Raw genomic sequence first — 18,117 nt, 5'->3', positions numbered from 1 at the left:
GCCTGAAGCTTTACAGCTATAGTAGGACATAGCAAATAGGGCGTGCTATAACTCTCGGTGCAATCATATGTACTTCTGAACTCCGCCTTTCCACTTAGAACCGTCACTCTGTCACTCTAACCAACTTCAGCAATGGTCTCCTGTTCCTTACCTTGAGCTTCAAAGTGTCTCACTCTTTTCAGTTTCTTTTCATGTCTTCATTGCCGTGTTGCTCTCTGATATCAAGACTCGGATGTCTTCTTGTTCTTACGGGCCGACTTAACGATGTAGTCTATTAGCGGATAAACCCGATTTAACAACAATAGATGAGATAACCGCAGAGAAAAACCGAACGAGCAGGACCCTATAAAAGGTTGCATAAGGTTGCCATGGGGCAAAGGACACGACGCTCAAACTTTGCTCGGCGATTGAATAGTGCTTTCTATGCGCACTGTTTAAATGGCTTCCGGCCACTTATTCGTCGCAACCCACTACCTGAGGTCCTAGGAAAGCCGGACCCAAAATTCCGACAAACGACAGACGAAAGTAATGCTCGGCCAACATGATTGTCTAACTAAAACCGGACAAGCTCGTACGGGTTAAAGCACGTGCACGGAAAGTTGGCTTTCCTATCTTTCTTCTTCATGCTTCCTTTTACTTTCGCTTAAAGTCATATGTGCCCTATACACTCGCCGCATAAGTCGATTCTTCATACTCACTGCTGCATATTGCCCAACTACCACTACGGCAGTTGCTATCACTCACTAGTGGCAATCAGTGCTGGTAAACGCGTAGTCTTTGAGTTAACCTCCTCGCATGCACTCGCACAGACACATATTATATATGTATATATGTGGCAGAGTCAGAACCCTAAAACCTAATCTGACCATTTAGGGAGGCTACCAACAAACAAACAGGCAGATAGGCGAACGCTCTTAAGCTCGTCACATACTACCGGTAGATTTTACCGTTGACGGCGTTCGATCGAGTAGGCTGTGTGTATCATATGGATGTAGTAAAGCGAAGACTGAGGAAGCGTATATTACCACATTTAGTGATAACAGGGCCAGTTGAACCGATGAGAGAAATACGAAAGGCAATGTTGGCTTAAGAACAGGAAGAAAATAGTAAAAATTCGTTCATACTTTTGTGTGTGTGTGTGAAACATTTTCGTTTCTATTTAGCGTGGAAGCATAGCCATGAACACCATCGCCATTTTCAGCTTGGCGACAACTATCTTTTCAGCAATAGCTTCAATGGCAACGAGGCTACATCTTACTTGATAGCGTTAGATTGAATCTGATTTCTAATACTGTCAGGTAAAGATGTCGAACTTCTGCCCATTCAACGAATGCTATCAATTAATAGCAACAGTGTTGAAAGTTGTAGTATACCCTAACGATATGCGACATCATAGGGCAGGCGATTTCAGCCAAAACCGGTGAGTATATATAGCCGCTATTAACATGAAGTGACTAGGTAGAATACTAGTTAAAACAATCTATACGTTATAGCTCAACAGACTCATACACATCTCCATAGAACCATGAACTTATAATATGCATCACCAAGAAACTGCCTTCCCTGAAAAAGAGTACATCATACAGGCACTTCAGAGACGATATTGAGATACCGTTGAATACCAAACAAGATTAATACTAATTTCGACTTCGACCGAAGTTACGCAGAGCTACACAGACTTTATCTGAAAAAGCCGCAAACAAGCCAACATACACGTACTAATATAACTTCACATATTTACTACCGTTACATATTTCTGCAAATATAAATAAATGCTTGTCCCATTAAAAGTACCATTAGTTTTTGTTGTTCAACCTACCGTACCTATACATTTTATTTAGCTTACATATTTATCTATAAGATAGGGACGCCTATCACGAAGTTCCTATTACGCGCACGTACTTAGAGGTTTCGCACGTTGCACAGTGGCTCAAAAGCCGCTCTGTGAAAAATACTAGGATGTACCTCGTATAGGCACATATGCAAACTGAAAAAGGTTACCAACAGATCTGTATGCTCTGAAGGTCTCGTAAAAGCGCGTAACAGAAATAAACATAAATGCATGAATGAAAAACAATAGATTATAAAAAAAATATAGTATTTGCTTTTTACAGAACGCAGACACAGTTCGTAGTTTCATAAGCTATCTGCCTGATCCCAACAGAATTAGGTTCATTTTTAACAGTATCTCAGTATGCTCGTTGTGGCCTCAGGGCTCACTTCGTTGGTGACAAGGAACTTCTTCAGATAACTTTTTTTTTCTAGCTGAAATTCAGAAAACGTATGATAAAATTAATGCTTTGATTTGTATGTACAAAGATACATGGTGAGAGTTTTCGTGCAAATGGATCGTAGTCTATATAGACAGAAGTTTCGGAAATTTAGTTACATAAAGTAAGTTAACGCTAAGTAGCTTTGATAATTTTTTAATGTTAGAAGAACTAGTGTATATCAAGTGCATTTGAGCCTGAGTGTGACAAGTTTCAGTATTTTATTATAATTTTTGCTATGTTGACTTTTAATAAAATGGACGGAGTTCAGTTTTAGGTAAATAAAGTTACAGCAAGTAAAGAGCTCATATAGTCGAAATTTTAGCTGCTGCTACAAGCAGAATTAACTGAATATCGAAAACGATTATTTTTAAAAACTTTAAATTACACATTCAATGCGATTTTCTAATATACAACTACAAATGCTGCTTCAATGTACGTCCTATCAGTATTAAACAGAGGCTTAACAAAAAATAGAGCCATGATCCTAAAAATACGGAGGAAATTTATAAGAAAAGTCGCCTGCTGGTGTACCGTTAGAACGCACGGCGTAGATTATGGCTATATATTTCAATTAATGAAGCGATAGGAAAAAGCTTAAGCGAACGTACTTAGACGACGACAGAGCGGAACGTTTCTCTAATAAGTTAACAAATATTAGCGATGAAGAGATCCAAGCAAAAACTATTGTGAGACGCGCAATAGTCAACGGTATCTTTGCGTGGCGTGCGAGCCACAACACTGGCCATTGATCTGTGATATTTCTGAACCCCTCCATCGAATAGCAATGAAACGTATTGGGCCCATCAGCCTTTCAGCGAAAAAAACTAAAATTGAACCTGTTTTTCAAACAGCTTATTCATCTTCTACAATGCATCCGTTGCGGATTTCCTAAAGATATTTCCTTATCGGCAATCTGTGCATAGTTTTTAAAAACGAAGACCTATATATATATATATACGCATGTCTCATATCATCTACCTTGAGAGAAATACACTCGATATCTATAGCATTTAATTTTGTAGACCCAAAATACCGATTTGTTATCCATTTTGATTTTGCAACGCACAACTCACGATGCAGGCGATTCTATCACTGCTACGTATATCTGAAGCGAATTGTCGAAAAATATCCTACGGATGAGCGGCGACGTACAGGCTATAATCCGTTTTTTGCCAACTATTCCTTGGAGGCGTAACGTCCAGACGGGATAACGTTGAATTTCCTAAATGCCCATCGACAATATAGCACTACGTAAACCCTGATGAACCGATATGCGCAAAAGTAAGTTGTATAAATTTGTACCCTACCACGTCTGACTTTTGGATTTGAATTCTATGTTTAATTTCCTTATTTTTTTCGTTCATAGACAGGTCTAAGATGGATGAATTTTTTTATAAGTACATCTTGCCGATGGTCTTCGCAAAAGATCCGTCGTTTTTCCACATGCAGATCTCTTTACGTCGGCACTGAAAAACATATGGAGCTAAAAATATGTACCAGCAAAACAGTATTGTCTATTTTACAAACTATGAGCTATTATTACTATGACGGACAACGAATTATACTATTAACGATTTGCTGACGATGCAGCGTACAAACTCGCGCCGCTTTTTTTTTACTTCGCAAGAGGCCATACCGCATATCTGTTCACAAAACACGAAGAGTTTAGGTTATAGGCAGACAAAAGATTTTTCGTGCCATATTTGTATTGTTATTACAATCTATTCTACTGCCTATTTTGTGTTATTATTACTACCTGCTGCCTTACTATCTACAGATTTCAGTAAAGTCATTTTCTATATGAATATATGTTCGAACTGGAAAAAAGGGACTTGCTGGACTTCTATGTACTCCGTAATATACTGTAGCTTACGCATATTACGCGCGAGCCCATAATTGAATGGCTGAGCTAATCAGAGGCTGCCGATGGCTTACCTTTGTGCCTAAGTGCATCCAAATTCAGCTTCTTAACCCATTATGGAATAAATGGATTGTTAGGCAGATGGCTTACCTTTGTGCCTAAGTGCATCCAAATTTAGGTTCTTAACCCATTATGGAATAAATGGATTGTCAGGCCGATGATCGGATACTGACGATGGATCGCCCAAAGCGTTTATCTATTATGGTCCCTTCCATAACGGTCGCGTGCCGCCTCAGTCCTGCAAAGTTTTCATCGCTCTCGCATTTTCGTTCAACTTCGTACTATGTTTGCTTTCCGGTTGTGGAATTATCACGGTCTTGCTCTGTCGACTCCGTACGACGGCCGCTTGCTCTTTGTGCAAGACACGTGCGGTGTTCCTCGGCAGTTAGGCCTCTATTCGACAATAGTAGTCCTTCGCGACCATCCTTGCCTAGCAGCTATCTATTGTGTACATTTTTGACTGTAACAATCTTTTTTCAGTTACATTTTTTTATTCTGGCCGCACAAGAGATTATTTTAGTGTTGGCTTGACAGTTAGATAACTGACTCATCTTCGAGGTCGTTTGATTAAGCACGGAATCGAAATCACTAGCGAGCAACGTTCAATTAAAATTGTTTAATATATATATTTTTTTGCTTCTTCATTCAAATAATATGGTCAATTGGAAATCATGTTGGCGCAAGTTGGGTATGTAGACCGCATGAAAGGTCTGCAGGAGGAGCAATTTTACTATGACAGGGGTATGGTGACTGTCTGATAACGCCATTTCTTGGACCGATTTGGGTTCCAAATGATACTTTTGTCATAACAAGGCTAATATGCGTCATGATTCATTGGCCACTGGAAATATATAAAATAATTTAATATCTCTAAGATTCCAAAGTTCAAAGATCTCTAAGATTTCAAAGATAGTTCAAAAGCTGGATTGACGATAACTTATTTTGTCAGTAGATATATGCCCATTTCGGCTGGCAATTTCAAATTGTTCCCTAGGGAGACTTAATTAAAAAAAATTAAATTAAAAAAAAAACTAAATGACAGTCTACAACAAGTATGACGTGTACCGAACCTTCTGTATTAACAATTGCTTATATCGGAGAGATACGTTTTCATCACGACCGATCTCTTCACGGCACACCATTCAGCAAGGCTTGTCCAGTAAGCGATTCTCCATAGAGTGCTTCCCTAACTTAAAACATGTTTGGTACGTTTCAATGTCGACACGCGGGACGTACACTCCACAGTTCCGTACATCAGACACCGCAGCGAATGTCAACAACAATAATCTCGAGTAATCATTAATGAAATTAAAAATTACACAAGGTTATTGGGACCTATTCTGGGACTATATGCCGGCTCCCTGTTTGGTTCAAGCAGAGTATTGCTCTGTGATGTGAAGCATGAGTCTGCTTTCCTAGTAGAATATTTTCTTTGAGAATTCACAGTAATTCAGGTTTGAATCTGATGACTTTACCTTACGCCTTACTTGTTTCGGCCGTGTTGAGCGCTATCGAGGTCTGCAACGACCTTCTTCAATGCAATATCGAACGAGCTATGCTCCATCAAAAGTATAAGGTAATGCATGTAAATGCATACATTCACTATATCTTCTGCTGCCAGCACAAACTGAAGATGAATGGCCAATTTTGACAAAACTTTCGTCTGACTCGACTTCCAACGAAATATGTTAACGAGCACTATGCTCTTTAAAGTTATTAGAGAAGGTCGATACGAGAACTTATAGTGATGACCTTATGGCTTCGTAGATTTCACCTCAGATCGGTAATTTCTAAAAGTCATTCAGGAACATCTTGACTATGAATCCTGAAAGCTATGCTTGGCACAATATAAATACTGTTGAATGAATCGTAAAGTAGATTCGATGGGCTAAAAAACCCAACGTGGGTTCGCTTCCATGGGATGTAATCTAGAGGACAGCATAGTTCCCTCCGAATGTAAGAGTAACAACAAATAGAAGTTATGTTAGAAACTTTTATTCAACCAACATACCTTCACCTGTTAATCACGAATACAAATAACAATCGTAATCTCCGGGCATCTGTTGTACTGCCATTGATCCATTGTGTCTGTTGCTTTACATTTGGCTACAATGACTTGAATGGGAAGTCAAATGATTTATAGTTCATTAACTGGCATACAAGATTATTGTATGGATATGTGTTAAAGATAACCTATTCGGTTCCTTGCCGCCATGTTGGCTGCAGTACGCCGATGTTTGTCACCTGTCAGGATTTTATGGTAGCGATATCTATGACCGTTGCGGCCAATATTTGCTAATATCAATATTTAAGGGAAAATACTTATGACTGTAAAAGTTCCATAGGAAAAACACATAGCATACGCAAATATACAAGGCCGCTGTGGTTACGTTAAAACACTTTATTGGCGCTTATATCGTGTACGTGTGCGCGCTGTTGGATTCGCGCGCACGGAAACTAACGACTCTCGGAATATAGCATTGAGATATCTTACGTTCTCACTTTGAAGATTAACTCAGTACGTACGTATATCGGTGAAGAGAACCAATGCTGACTTCCGAACGAAACTATGGCCCCTAAAATTACCTGTATTTAGGACATAAAACGTAGTACCTATTATTTTAAAATAATATTCCGCCGACGATGTACTAATGAAAGGTAGCATTTCTACTTGGTGCAATTGTTATTGCTGCGACTATTTTCAGAGAAATAAAAAAAAAAAAGAAAGCGATTTTAATACTATTGATGATAACCTTTCATTGGCAAGTTTAAACTAAAAACTCAACAAAGGATATCATTCACAAGCTATTTTATAATGCGAAAACGGAAATTCGTTCATTCCTTGACATTTGATTAAGATAAGTAACTCATACTTGCGAACTTCAGGATAGTCTCTAAGTAATACGTAAATCCACCGTGGCACCAGTGACGAGAAAATTCAGATATTACTGAACTTACGAATGAGCACCTCACTAACTTCACCAATTACAATACTCAGGAATCACCTGTCATTGCAACATACATAGACATGGTGTAAGAGATATTATGTTCATTCGTCCTCGCCAAAAACTTTGTGTCGATAATGGCCTTTAGAGGAGAAATTCAGGAAAAACAGGAAACTGTTGCTTTGCTCCCAACACGTGACTAGGTGCTGGTATTGACAAAAGCATCTGTTGTAACCATGGTGTTGAGTGCATCGGTTGTGTAAATAAATGAAATCTTTGTACATCGAAATATTGATTGGATGTGATCGTTCTATTGATTGCGTCTAATAATCGCGTTTTTTTTAATGGATTACGTTCTAAGTGACGTCAAAGTAAAAAAAACGTTTTGATTTGCTCCGTCAGGGGAAGATGGCAGGTAGTCGGAAACACAGCGGATCAGAAATTCAATAATGCACAAAATTGCATACGTTTATGGGTTTCGTACTGTATAGGATTTCGGCACAAGCTTTGCATTCTCGGATTGACTTGCTGATAAGCATAATACCTGTAAACTGTTTGCACTAGAGCAGTAATAATATATAAAAGTAATTATAATTCATTGTAATAATTATAATAGATAATTATTCCATATGAATAATTAGATGAGTGAATAGCTAGATATAGAAAACTTGCCATTAGTCCTAGTATCGCACTTGAGTTATAGCATTCGCCACTCTGACAATACGCTTGCTGTCAACACGGATTATAACTGATGAATCTGAGCTGCAAAACATAGTGTCTGACAGAGGGAAAAGTCAACAGTTGTTACATAATTTCAACAGCTGGCTGCCGTGCTGAAGGTCATTGACGAAGTTTGGACGACATGACACATGCATGGCAGCCAATGCTTCATACTTGAGCTGGAACACCTTTAAAGAAGTCGAAAGCTGGAAAAAAGTCTTTTTTTGACAATGGTCAAGAAACGTACTTAACAAGTTTTGTACGTCCGCCTTGCACTACTGTGATAACTATTACAAACGTAGATCACGCCGTCTGAAGTAATGCTTAACGAACTAAGTACTAGGTGTAAAATACAGCCAGCTAAAACGTCAACTCTTATCCCAGTGCTATAAATCTCCACACACACACCGATTGATGCACATATGACATGTATGAAACTCCACTGTCTTGCATATAGCTTCTCCACCCTTTCCAAATTCTCCCGTTGCAACTCGTCGGATCTTTCTTTCCCGCCGTTCCATTTAAATCGGTTGACCCGCTCCGCAATCCGCAAGATGGCGGCCCCCAGTGAGTTCGACTCCGTTCATCACTGGAGTACTCTGCGGTGTTATTATATATGCATTTATGCAGCAGGAGAATAACAACAGAACCGGTCACACCGACACCAGCAGTACAAAGCAGGTGACAGCGATAAGATTTTATCCATTTTATAGTGAGGTATCAAGGATAACGTTAAGACGCACAACCGGGAAGGTGGTCAGCCCGTGAACCAGTTAGCGTTCGCGGAAAATTCTGCTCGGCTTGTGTTGGATACTGGATTTGATTACTGGCGAATTTGTTTTGCTTAACTCAGCCATCCACCTGCTTGCGGCCACATCTGTTAACTAAATAGACTGATCAACAGCTGCAACGCCGGACGCTGAGGTTTCCTAAAACCACTGAACTTATAGTAGCATTGTGCGTCTCTTGTGGTAGTTTGCTGTCTAGGTATGGCAGTGAAGAATCTGACCGATGTCTACTTGCTTATGAGAAGCAACTCCGCGCGCGCCAAACGCAGCCTAGATGAGGTGAGTGTACTTCGAAAAGTGGCCTAAATAGAACCTATAGGCCATTCACTTTCCTTCGGCGAATGTGACTCAGCCAGTAAACATTTCCACAAAACCGACAGTTTTACCTTTCCATCCATCTATAAAACAAATACAACGCAGCGTAATACCTGAAACTGACGTATGACCTTGTTCGCAGTACATCGTAACGGTTAATATATGAAATTACCATCGAAGAACAATGTTGGGACAGCACCATCGACACCGACTGCTGTAGCTAAGTACGCTGACAAAGCTGTCGTAGATTTACTGATCTATTGTCACAATTAAAAAGAGTATTGTTTCAAATCATACACGGACATCCCACGAACGTTTTATAATATACAGTTTTATAGTTTAATTTACGTTACGAAATTCGAATTGATGGTTTTCTCGTTATCGTTTTTTCTTTAAGCAGAGAATTGTTTGTGTATCGGTGTGCCCGCCTGTAGTTCATCTGTGACCAATTACGATTTGCGTGAAAACTGCGCTATGGAATTAGGTCGTTCGTAGCTTCTCCTATTGTTTGTCACCAGTAAGTCATAGCACGCTTGATACGGTCAATAGCTCTAAGGGAACTAACTTAATGTTTTATTCAGATGGGCGCATATGCTGCATAGGGTATGCCTTATATTGTTAAGGAAAGATAAATATCAGCATTCGAAATTTGACGTAATACCGTCTACTGCTAATGGGCCATCAATTTTCAAAAAATACTGGTCTTCAGTTTCCCATCTTTCAAACACGCACACACATTATAGATTACGTAACATTTTGTTGAAGATTAAACAGAACGATAGACGTGCCCGCTTGACAGATCCGTGGGAGTAACACGCCAGTGTCAACTGAACAAGCTACATGACAAAGCAGTCCATTGGTATTAGTTCCCTAGCTTTGAGATCGGTGTAGAATTCGCGCTAGGCGTGTGACAAGTTGTGGCCTATTACATTTTATGTGGAGTTCGAACGCTTTATACCGTCCATCCTTTATGGCGCGAAAGACACTTGAACTATAGTTGCGAACGCTGCTGATCTTTCATCACCAACCGAACCTTGCCACGAATAAGGTAAAGTGCCAAGTGGACAAAGAAATTTCATTGTCATTGTTGACCGCCTGATTTTAGTTTGCTGCCAAGTGCAGTTCTTTTTTTATCTTGATTACTTTATGCAGATGCCCGTAAAACACTGATTCGACGTCGCCTAAAATGCCCATCACGAGAAAATGGTTCGTGATAAACAAACCATTGCATTTTTACGGTTGATTTAGTTATTCTATTAACCGACCACTTGCCCTTCATTGTAAATACCCATATGTACATTTTTTAATTTTTTCCTTCATTATTCTCACTTTTCGAAGTTTCAGGATGACGTCGGTGACACAGTGTCCTTGGTAAGTGCCTCGGGTGATGCCGAACGAGGAGAATGGGGCGGTCCAAGGAATCGCGAACGTCGGGTTTTACAGGCGCCATTGTGGACCGACAACCTCGCCGAAATCAAGGCCGATATAGCGCGAATCCGTCATCATTGTACGATTTTATTTATATACTATTAATTTATTAGATACATCGTGTTTTTAAATAATTATTTCAATTTCTTCTGAATTACGCGTTTGGAGCCTGCTTCCGCCTTATATAGTAGACTACCAATTAGAGGAGCTTAAATGTTGTATATGTACTGCCTTTAGTACATATTGCGGAATGCTTCCACACATTGCATACACATTTTCCACACATAATAACAAAAACGATGTAATCATCATAGAGCGTTACGCTAATCCTTGTAATTTGTTCTTAATTTTACATAGTAACCGAATTAAAGCGACTTCATGACAAGCACCTAAACAGACCATCGCTTCTCGACGAACAAGACGAAGAATCTAGGATTCGTGCAGCTCAAGACGAAATAGGCAGACTGCTTCGAGACTGCCAGTCACACGTAGCAATCATCAACAGGTTGGAAAATACAAAGAAAAATAAAAAGTAAAATACATGGTCGTTAAGCTTTTAGGCTCGTCTAGGCTGATAACTCTTTTTACGGCGAAAGGTTCAGTATCGGTCGGGATGCACGGCCCCGATAAAGACAATTCCCTTCGTGTTGTAGAACAACACTCTTTTAATTTACAGGAGACTGTGCGCAGTGTTCGACAATAGTATACCATATAAATGTATTCGATCCTAGTAAGCTATAAGTGAGGGATTCGTCTCACCCGGAAAGTGGTTGAATTTCTTACGGGTCGCTAGAGTTTTATTTTGGGTAGAACTGCGCCGAAAATAGAACCGATTGGCTAAACACTTTCTGAAGTCAGCCATCCGAAGTGATGCGGAACGACTTTAGTATGGGATAGAAAGTACGAAAGACGTTTAAGGTGACCATCAGTATCGACTGCGCTAATTCATCATTAGTGAGAAAGTTCTATTGCGTACTGTACGTATATGCAGCGTGTATTGTCTGACAAACTGTCTAAACTATATTGTGGAACAAGTTATAAAATTATAGCTAGTAGGAAATAGCTGGCCATTATTTGAAGTTACTGTTACTAAAAATATAATTGGCCTTTTACCTTCACATAGGTAAAATACACTACAGAGCAAAACAGGCGTGGGGCGAAACTCGCCCGTGGTGCCCTAATTTCTTTCCAGTGCTCTTACTTCAGCAAAGCCCCAAGCGAGCATCGATGCAAGGCAAATATCTCGATTGATCCGACATTGTTCTTACGCATGAGCTTGTCCTTTCTGTTATTGTTGACGTGGATACAGGTGGTCTCAAGCAAAACAGTCCGGCTGGGCGGAGCGCCAGTTAACGGATAACGTTGTTCGAGCTGTAGCAGGTCAACTTCGCGAGGTTACGGAGCTTTTCCGACAAAGCCAAACCGACTATTGCAATAGTGAGTACCTGCCAGGTTCTTCGTTGAATAAGTAGATCAGTTTATCATGCGGCAGTATGAGTTGAAAGATTCAATAGACGCCGCGCAATGTGTACATAAAACTCCGACAAGAAATAAACATGTCAAAACAAAAATTTTCTCTATGACTCTATACATGTTCATATATTCAATTAATGTTTCGATCTTTCTCATAAAATAAAATCTCTTTACTTCAACAAACAAGATAGGAGATTTCCAGCGCCAATATTAAATAACCTATTATTTTCTGTATATTTTGAGGAATTAAACAACGTAATAATGCTGGAGCATTCTTCGATCAGACGATTAGTCTCGACGAGCCGCCAACAGACCCAGCAATTATGCAGAGCGATGTATGTGCTCACTTATGGGCATGTTCTCTTAACCCAAAGTTGGTAGCCCATATATTATCATGTATAGTATATATACACACCATGTATGCTGTGTACGCCTTTTTACACTAGCCTTCAATATCTGTGCTAATAGGAGTAGGCAGCCTTGAAGTCTATCCAAATACTATAAAGTAGTCTCATTTGAAAGTCGACATCCTAAGGTCGAAGCAAGGGTGTTCCTTCAACAGTTCATATAAATTTATACGTTTTACTCAATTTCGAAGCCAGGACCCGCTTTAACCACTGTGTGAGATTAGGGTAGTATTGATACCATGTACGCTTCTTATTAGATGATGTTCGTCACGACACAAGATCTACTAACAGCAGAAGAAGTAGCCCAACGTGAGGAGGAGATCCAAGCGGTCGTACGTTCCATTAACGAACTAAATGTCGTATTTAAGGTAAAATAAAATTTAAGGTAAATTTTTTTTATGTTTCATTCTACTCATTTCCAGCACTACTTCTCTAGGTGAGTTATTCTAATTATTCCGCTTTAATCTTCAGTATTTATCTAGTATCTCCTATCTAGGATAAAGGCAACGTTAGTACTTCGATAGTGTTTCTGCTGCCTTTCTGCTGACATCCTACTGCCTTTAGAGTGCACACGTTTAACTTTCGTTTACTTAATGTCATAATATATAGACGATCTTAGGGATTACTGTCAAGATGCTTGACTGGCAGTTTCAACAGGGAACCCCATTTGGGATTTTTAAGAAATTTGAATAGTTCTACTAGGCATTTTTAAGAAAGGCAGTGATTGTTCTCAGAACAACATGTCGCGAAATGCGCGCAATCTTAGCTTGTTTAACATTTCAATAATGGTAATATCGAGCAAAGGAGACTATTTTATGTACGAGAAGCTGAGTTAGAAAATATGTGTGAGAAAAATGTTTTCGGAAATTTCACTCCACAGGAGGTTGCGCGGCTGGTCGTTGAACAGGGTTCGGTTGTTGATCGAATTGACTATAACGTCGATGCCGTTCAGACTTCGGTGAGTCAAGGTCTCCAACAACTTCGGCAAGCAGCCGCCGCCTATAAACGAGGAAATGGCAAATTGAAGTGCATTGTCGGTCTCGCCGGTGTAACTTTGTTCCTAATCATTCTTCTTTTCATCACGAAACTTAGTTGAAAACAAAAACCCGATGGAGTTGGCCCCAAAGCCCCTAATCTGCCATGGTGTTAAGTGCGATCTCTTACGACGAAGAGTTTTTAAAAAAGCCAAAGTTAGAAAGCAAAAAGAAAATAATTATAAGCATTTCGCTACCCAGCGAATTGTTTCTATTTTAACATTAATAATAGTTTTGAACATTGGATAGGAGATTGTTGATGTTTTAGAGGAAAGCATTTGATATGAGTGAAGTGAAAATTTCAACACAGTAATGCCCAGTAATGCGCCGACAGATTCACAAAAGCCATCTATACTCCATGTACATACATATCATATAGCAGTATATATTTAATAATTAATAAATAATTATCACATATGAAGGACACGAGTTAACGAGGTGGAAGAATCGTGCAAACAGACGATGTCAAAGCAACACTTTTGCTGAGGTGATGAATATTCATAACGGTAATTAATAGCGTAAATGGTAGCTACGCTGAAAAAGAGCATCGGGTTTTAAGATCTAGAGGCACAATACGTCAAGTGATAGGGAAGAACCAGGTACACGACCGCGAGCGGAGAAATGAAAAAGAAAACATTGTTATGAAAAGGAGCAAAACCTAGCTTGAGCCAGAGATCTTGTTGCTGTTGTACTGTGCCGGTGTCTCAAATTGCCTCATTCGTCAACTGTATTGTGATATAAAATTATAAATATATTCTCTCTATATGTACACACAGAGGCCCCCATAGATATACTGGGGTTGTGTATTGTATTGATTGACGACGCAGCAGCAGCAGTCTGAAGCTGCATTGGGACATAAAAACGGTTGAATTGTGTTTCATAGACGCTTTGTTATGTATGGAGTGGAAAAAACCTTGTCGTGAAAAGATGATGAAGAAAGTCGTTGGAAATTAAAGCTATCTATTGCTAAACGCGATGATAAAAATGAAATGTAGACGTGAGTCAGTTATGCGTCAGTGTCTTTACTTCGCGATGCCGTCGGGATAGTAGAAATTGTGGATATTTGGGTGCTGCTATGTAGAGTAGGAAGGGGGTGGGAAAAAAGGGAAAACGACAATAAACTACATGCGTATTAGAATTTGTTGAGAAAGGTTATTCCAGCCGAAGCTGCCGCCGTAATAGTGTTATAAAATTATAATTCGATTATTTAGTATAGTAGTATATGATTAATATATTTCAAAGTCATGAGTAATTGGCAGCAATTGACGGTAAGGTCAATGACCTAACGCTAGTAAAGACGTCGAAAACCGAATGCAGTTAGTGGTTCGCGACCCGTATGAACATGACCAGATGTGCCCGTCAGTATCCAATATTAGATTCGTTCTATGGATTAACCATATGGAGCTCGCGCGACTTAAAATAAGGTTCCGGCGAAAACCTTCACAGTAGTTTTCGCTAGTCCCGAAAGACAGTAAAAAAACGTGTCCTACCGCTTGTGTTATAGTTTGTATTCATGAATCTCTTAGCGGCAGCGATCTCTAATGGAAATGTCGTTAAAACTATAGAGTAGCCGTACACCGAAGATAGTTTATGATGCACTCTGTGAGAATCCTAAAGCGTTTTAATAAGACGTCTCATAGATCTTTTACGCGCAGTAGTGCAAAAAAACGTATAGTATTGTGTGAGGCAGACAAGCTTATGCTAAAACCGATCTTGTCGTATACAGGGATAAACGAAAGGCGAGATAATCAATCGTCTGACACCGTTCTGTATATTTGGATACGTTTTTGACTGGTTTCAACACAATCCACGATGGCGTGTTGGCAATTCTTTTCTCCATGGTTGTATACATGAAGTCTTTCGCAAGGTAGACTTTCAGAAGTAGAATCCTTGTTTATGTGGAAATCTCGGAGGGGGCGGGTATGGTCGTGGTAGATTACTGTACGGCAATGGCTGCAAAAAACATTTGTTGTAACAACTGCAATGTCCAGTATTCGGGTAGCCCAGTCCGTAGCCATTGCGGTTTCCGGCACCATACTGAAGCTGATTCGCAGAAGACTTCCAATCGGACGGATAAAGAACTGTTGTCACAGAACGCCAATACGGTCCAACCTCATCTTCGGTGACTGTATTAAAGCCGCCTGGTAAACCGAGCTCCTCGTAAACCTTACTTTTGATTTGGGGCAAAGTTATAGGATATCGGAATGGGTTGTTCACAGGGTACAAATTTGGATAGATGTTCCGATTGGCTCTGATGCTGCAGTGTGGGCACAGCGCCATTGCGAATGAATTTTGTTCCGTACGTAAACGAACAAAGAAGCAACTTAATTTTGGTTAACAAGTGATGAATCCTATTAGTCGAAGTAGAAACATTGGAATATCACAATTTCGTTGTCACCTAAAATCAATTCATCCTATTCTATAGGCAACTGTCTAACAACCACTTCGTTGTGAATGACCCGTTGTAAATACCGCACACATAAAATTCTTCCGTCAAAACCCACATGCACAAACCTGCTAAAAAATACTAGAACTTTATTACTGTCAGGAAATAACAGGTTATCTTCGAAATAATATAAAAAAATTTGACGAGGGGTAATTCCGCCAAGAAGTGATGGGGGTAGGTCTTTGCGGATGTTGATCGCATTGTCCGCGGCGCGGCTCGAACAGCTAAGTTGAAATAAATTATGGTAAGCTCGGGCTGTGGGACTCACACACGTAGGGTTGCCCCTTTTAACATACAAACCCTAAATCAATTAATACAGTGAATTCGACCCCCAAAAATCCTAGAGAGTCACAACAGAGTTAAATTTTGAAGCCTATAGAAGGCGTCGTTAAGTCTGACTCACGCAATACTCTCTGGAAAAGTCCTTGAGTGAACAATCGATTGATGCGTCAGTATCCCTAGTTTGTGACGGCTTACAGCAGCTCCAAACTCAAGAACGCTCAAGCAACGTCGTTTTTGACTTAGCGCATGAGCATGAACATGCAGATAGAGATAGCCCGTTGGTTTAATATGCAAAATGTTGATTCAAAAAGTGAATTAAAAAGTACCCGCTAGAAAAACGGAACTTGAAAAAATAACCGAAAATAACTTATCATCATAACATGGTATTTCCGCAATTTGAATACATATCCACAGAATCGAGTCAAATTTTTGTCAAAATCCTGCTTTCTTAGATATCACGAACAACCTATTTTTTTGAGGAGAAATCAGCCACGCCTTCACGCTGACCGTCGTCGCCTTTTTTCATCGCTGCTTGTGGGTCACTACATCTAGTCATTGTTACAACGTCCATTAACGCATTTATATTAACCTCAGATTACTAGGCAACTTCCAGCAAACGTCCAGAGCATTTAAGTCTAGCCAAAATTAACAGTTTCCTGCACACTAAAGACACCACATTTCTGAAATGGGACTTCTCCGTGAACCGAGTGCTTCACTCGGTCTCCATTACCATGCAGTCATAATAAGGTTAATTGCCTAAAGTCTCAAACTACGTGGACTTTGTTGCCAAATATGCAAGGATATGCTTTTGTACATGCAATTCAGTTAATAGTTACCTATATCCCTGCCAGATGTCACAGGTTAACTAAGAGGAACAAGTTAAATTTACGACAGTTACATCTAATGTGCCGCAATACCTTTATTGTTTTCAGCGTTATCTAATGCTAATACACATATAAGAAAACGTCGCAATGGCCAACTTCAGCGTTATCTAACGCTAATACATATATAAGAAAACGTCGCAATGGCCAACTTCAGTAACGGGTTCAATAACCAGGCACATGAATAAGAGGTAATTTATTTTGATGTTTTTGAGGGTGTGAGCCTTTCGATCTATTAATAAACATCCCGAAACTTGATGCGCTAAGGGACGTATGAATTTTATAATGGTATTCATGAACAATTGCTGGAGTTCATAATTTTGCTTTTATGCAGCTACTCAGTTTACTACACCTTCTTCGAACGTAGCCATTGCCAACAACAGTATCATCATCCGCATCATCAACATCATAGTTATAATTAAGCTTCACCGTGATTTTGTGAAGCTTTTCATTGCCCCCATTGATAAACGCGATACCTGGAATGTGTTGGTGGCGCTGGAGGTGGAGGTGGGGGCGGAGGCAGCGGTGGATTCCCAGAGGGTTGTGACGGTGATGTTAGCGAGAAAGGAGGAAACGGAATTGCATGGGGCTGCGCATGAGAAGTGTACAAGTAGCCCGAACCTTTGAACCAATGCGATGGCGAAGGGTACGTTTGATGACTGATCAATGGACTGGAAGGTGGGGCAGGAGGAATTTGCTGATCTGAATATAGAGCTGAACACCGATTCAAATATTCTTCGTCAAAATTAGTGTAATCAGAATTTACTGGGATAATCGAGTCTATGGGATTAAACGTTGTGGAAGGCTGTGGCCATGATACCTTAGCCTGTGGTAGTGGTCCATCCGGCAGAGCCGATGGCTGGGATGGCGTTTGCGTTATGTTCGCCTTACACGTATCTGCGTTCAATTGTGCTGGCACAACAGACGTGGACATTACCATTGTGGGGACGTCACCATAAGATTTACTGGCATAGCCACCGTGAAGGGAATCATGGTTATTGTTCACCGATTCTGAGGCAGTGGGCCAACTCCATTCCCACTGTGAAGACTGTTGCAGTCGTTGCAAATAGGACCTTTTCGTACATGTTCCGTTAAAAGCATAGCCATTTTTATCCATATTGCATCCACCCTTTAATTGTTTTGATCTGGAACGCGATTTTCCTAACAACCAACGACCAACGAGGTTGTCGTGAAGGCTGCCGCG

The 18,117-nt window shown here is 40.0% G+C and overlaps 1 protein-coding gene and 1 long non-coding RNA gene across 7 annotated transcripts; one reads left to right on the top strand and one right to left on the bottom strand.

The window, feature by feature from the left end:
* Positions 1–6,554: 6,554 nt before the first annotated feature.
* LOC147754823 (uncharacterized) lies at positions 6,555–8,262 on the bottom strand. Its single transcript, XR_015316260.1, has 2 exons — positions 7,068–8,262; positions 6,555–6,780 (listed from the first exon to the last, which is right to left on the bottom strand). It is a non-coding gene; the product is annotated as an uncharacterized LOC147754823 (long non-coding RNA).
* A 140-nt stretch (positions 8,263–8,402) lies between these two features.
* On the top strand, positions 8,403–14,313 carry Syx16 (syntaxin 16). Of its 6 annotated transcripts, none has more exons than XM_086973831.1 (8): positions 8,403–8,540; positions 8,835–8,926; positions 10,307–10,469; positions 10,748–10,895; positions 11,700–11,827; positions 12,107–12,198; positions 12,528–12,638; positions 13,151–14,313. In XM_086973831.1, the coding sequence occupies exons 2-8, from the start codon at positions 8,849–8,851 to the stop codon at positions 13,364–13,366; spliced, it is 936 nt and encodes a 311-aa protein (XP_086829957.1). In that variant the 5' UTR covers positions 8,403–8,540; positions 8,835–8,848; the 3' UTR covers positions 13,367–14,313. The 6 variants fall into 6 exon arrangements, with proteins under 6 accessions (XP_086829957.1, XP_022668284.1, XP_086829958.1 ...); XM_022812549.2 differs by having other exon boundaries at positions 10,301–10,469; XM_086973832.1 differs by lacking the exon at positions 12,528–12,638 and adding an exon at positions 12,693–12,706 and having other exon boundaries at positions 8,460–8,926; positions 10,301–10,469.
* Positions 14,314–18,117: the final 3,804 nt, after the last annotated feature.

The sequence above is a fragment of the Varroa destructor genome, unplaced genomic scaffold (assembly GCF_002443255.2).
Source record: "Varroa destructor unplaced genomic scaffold, Vdes_3.0 BEIS01000006.1, whole genome shotgun sequence".
In the NCBI taxonomy this organism is placed as follows: domain Eukaryota; kingdom Metazoa; phylum Arthropoda; class Arachnida; order Mesostigmata; family Varroidae; genus Varroa; species Varroa destructor.
This window is presented reverse-complemented; position numbering and strand designations above follow the sequence as displayed.

Coding starts and splice junctions, on each gene's coding strand:
- Syx16 (XM_022812549.2), top strand. CDS start 8,849: ATGGCAGTGAAGAATCTGACCGATGTCTACTTGCTTATGAGAAGCAAC. Junction 10,470..10,747: donor AGCGCGAATCCGTCATCATT/GTACGATTTTAT, acceptor AATTTTACATAG/TAACCGAATTAAAGCGACTT. Junction 12,639..13,150: donor AACTAAATGTCGTATTTAAG/GTAAAATAAAAT, acceptor TTCACTCCACAG/GAGGTTGCGCGGCTGGTCGT.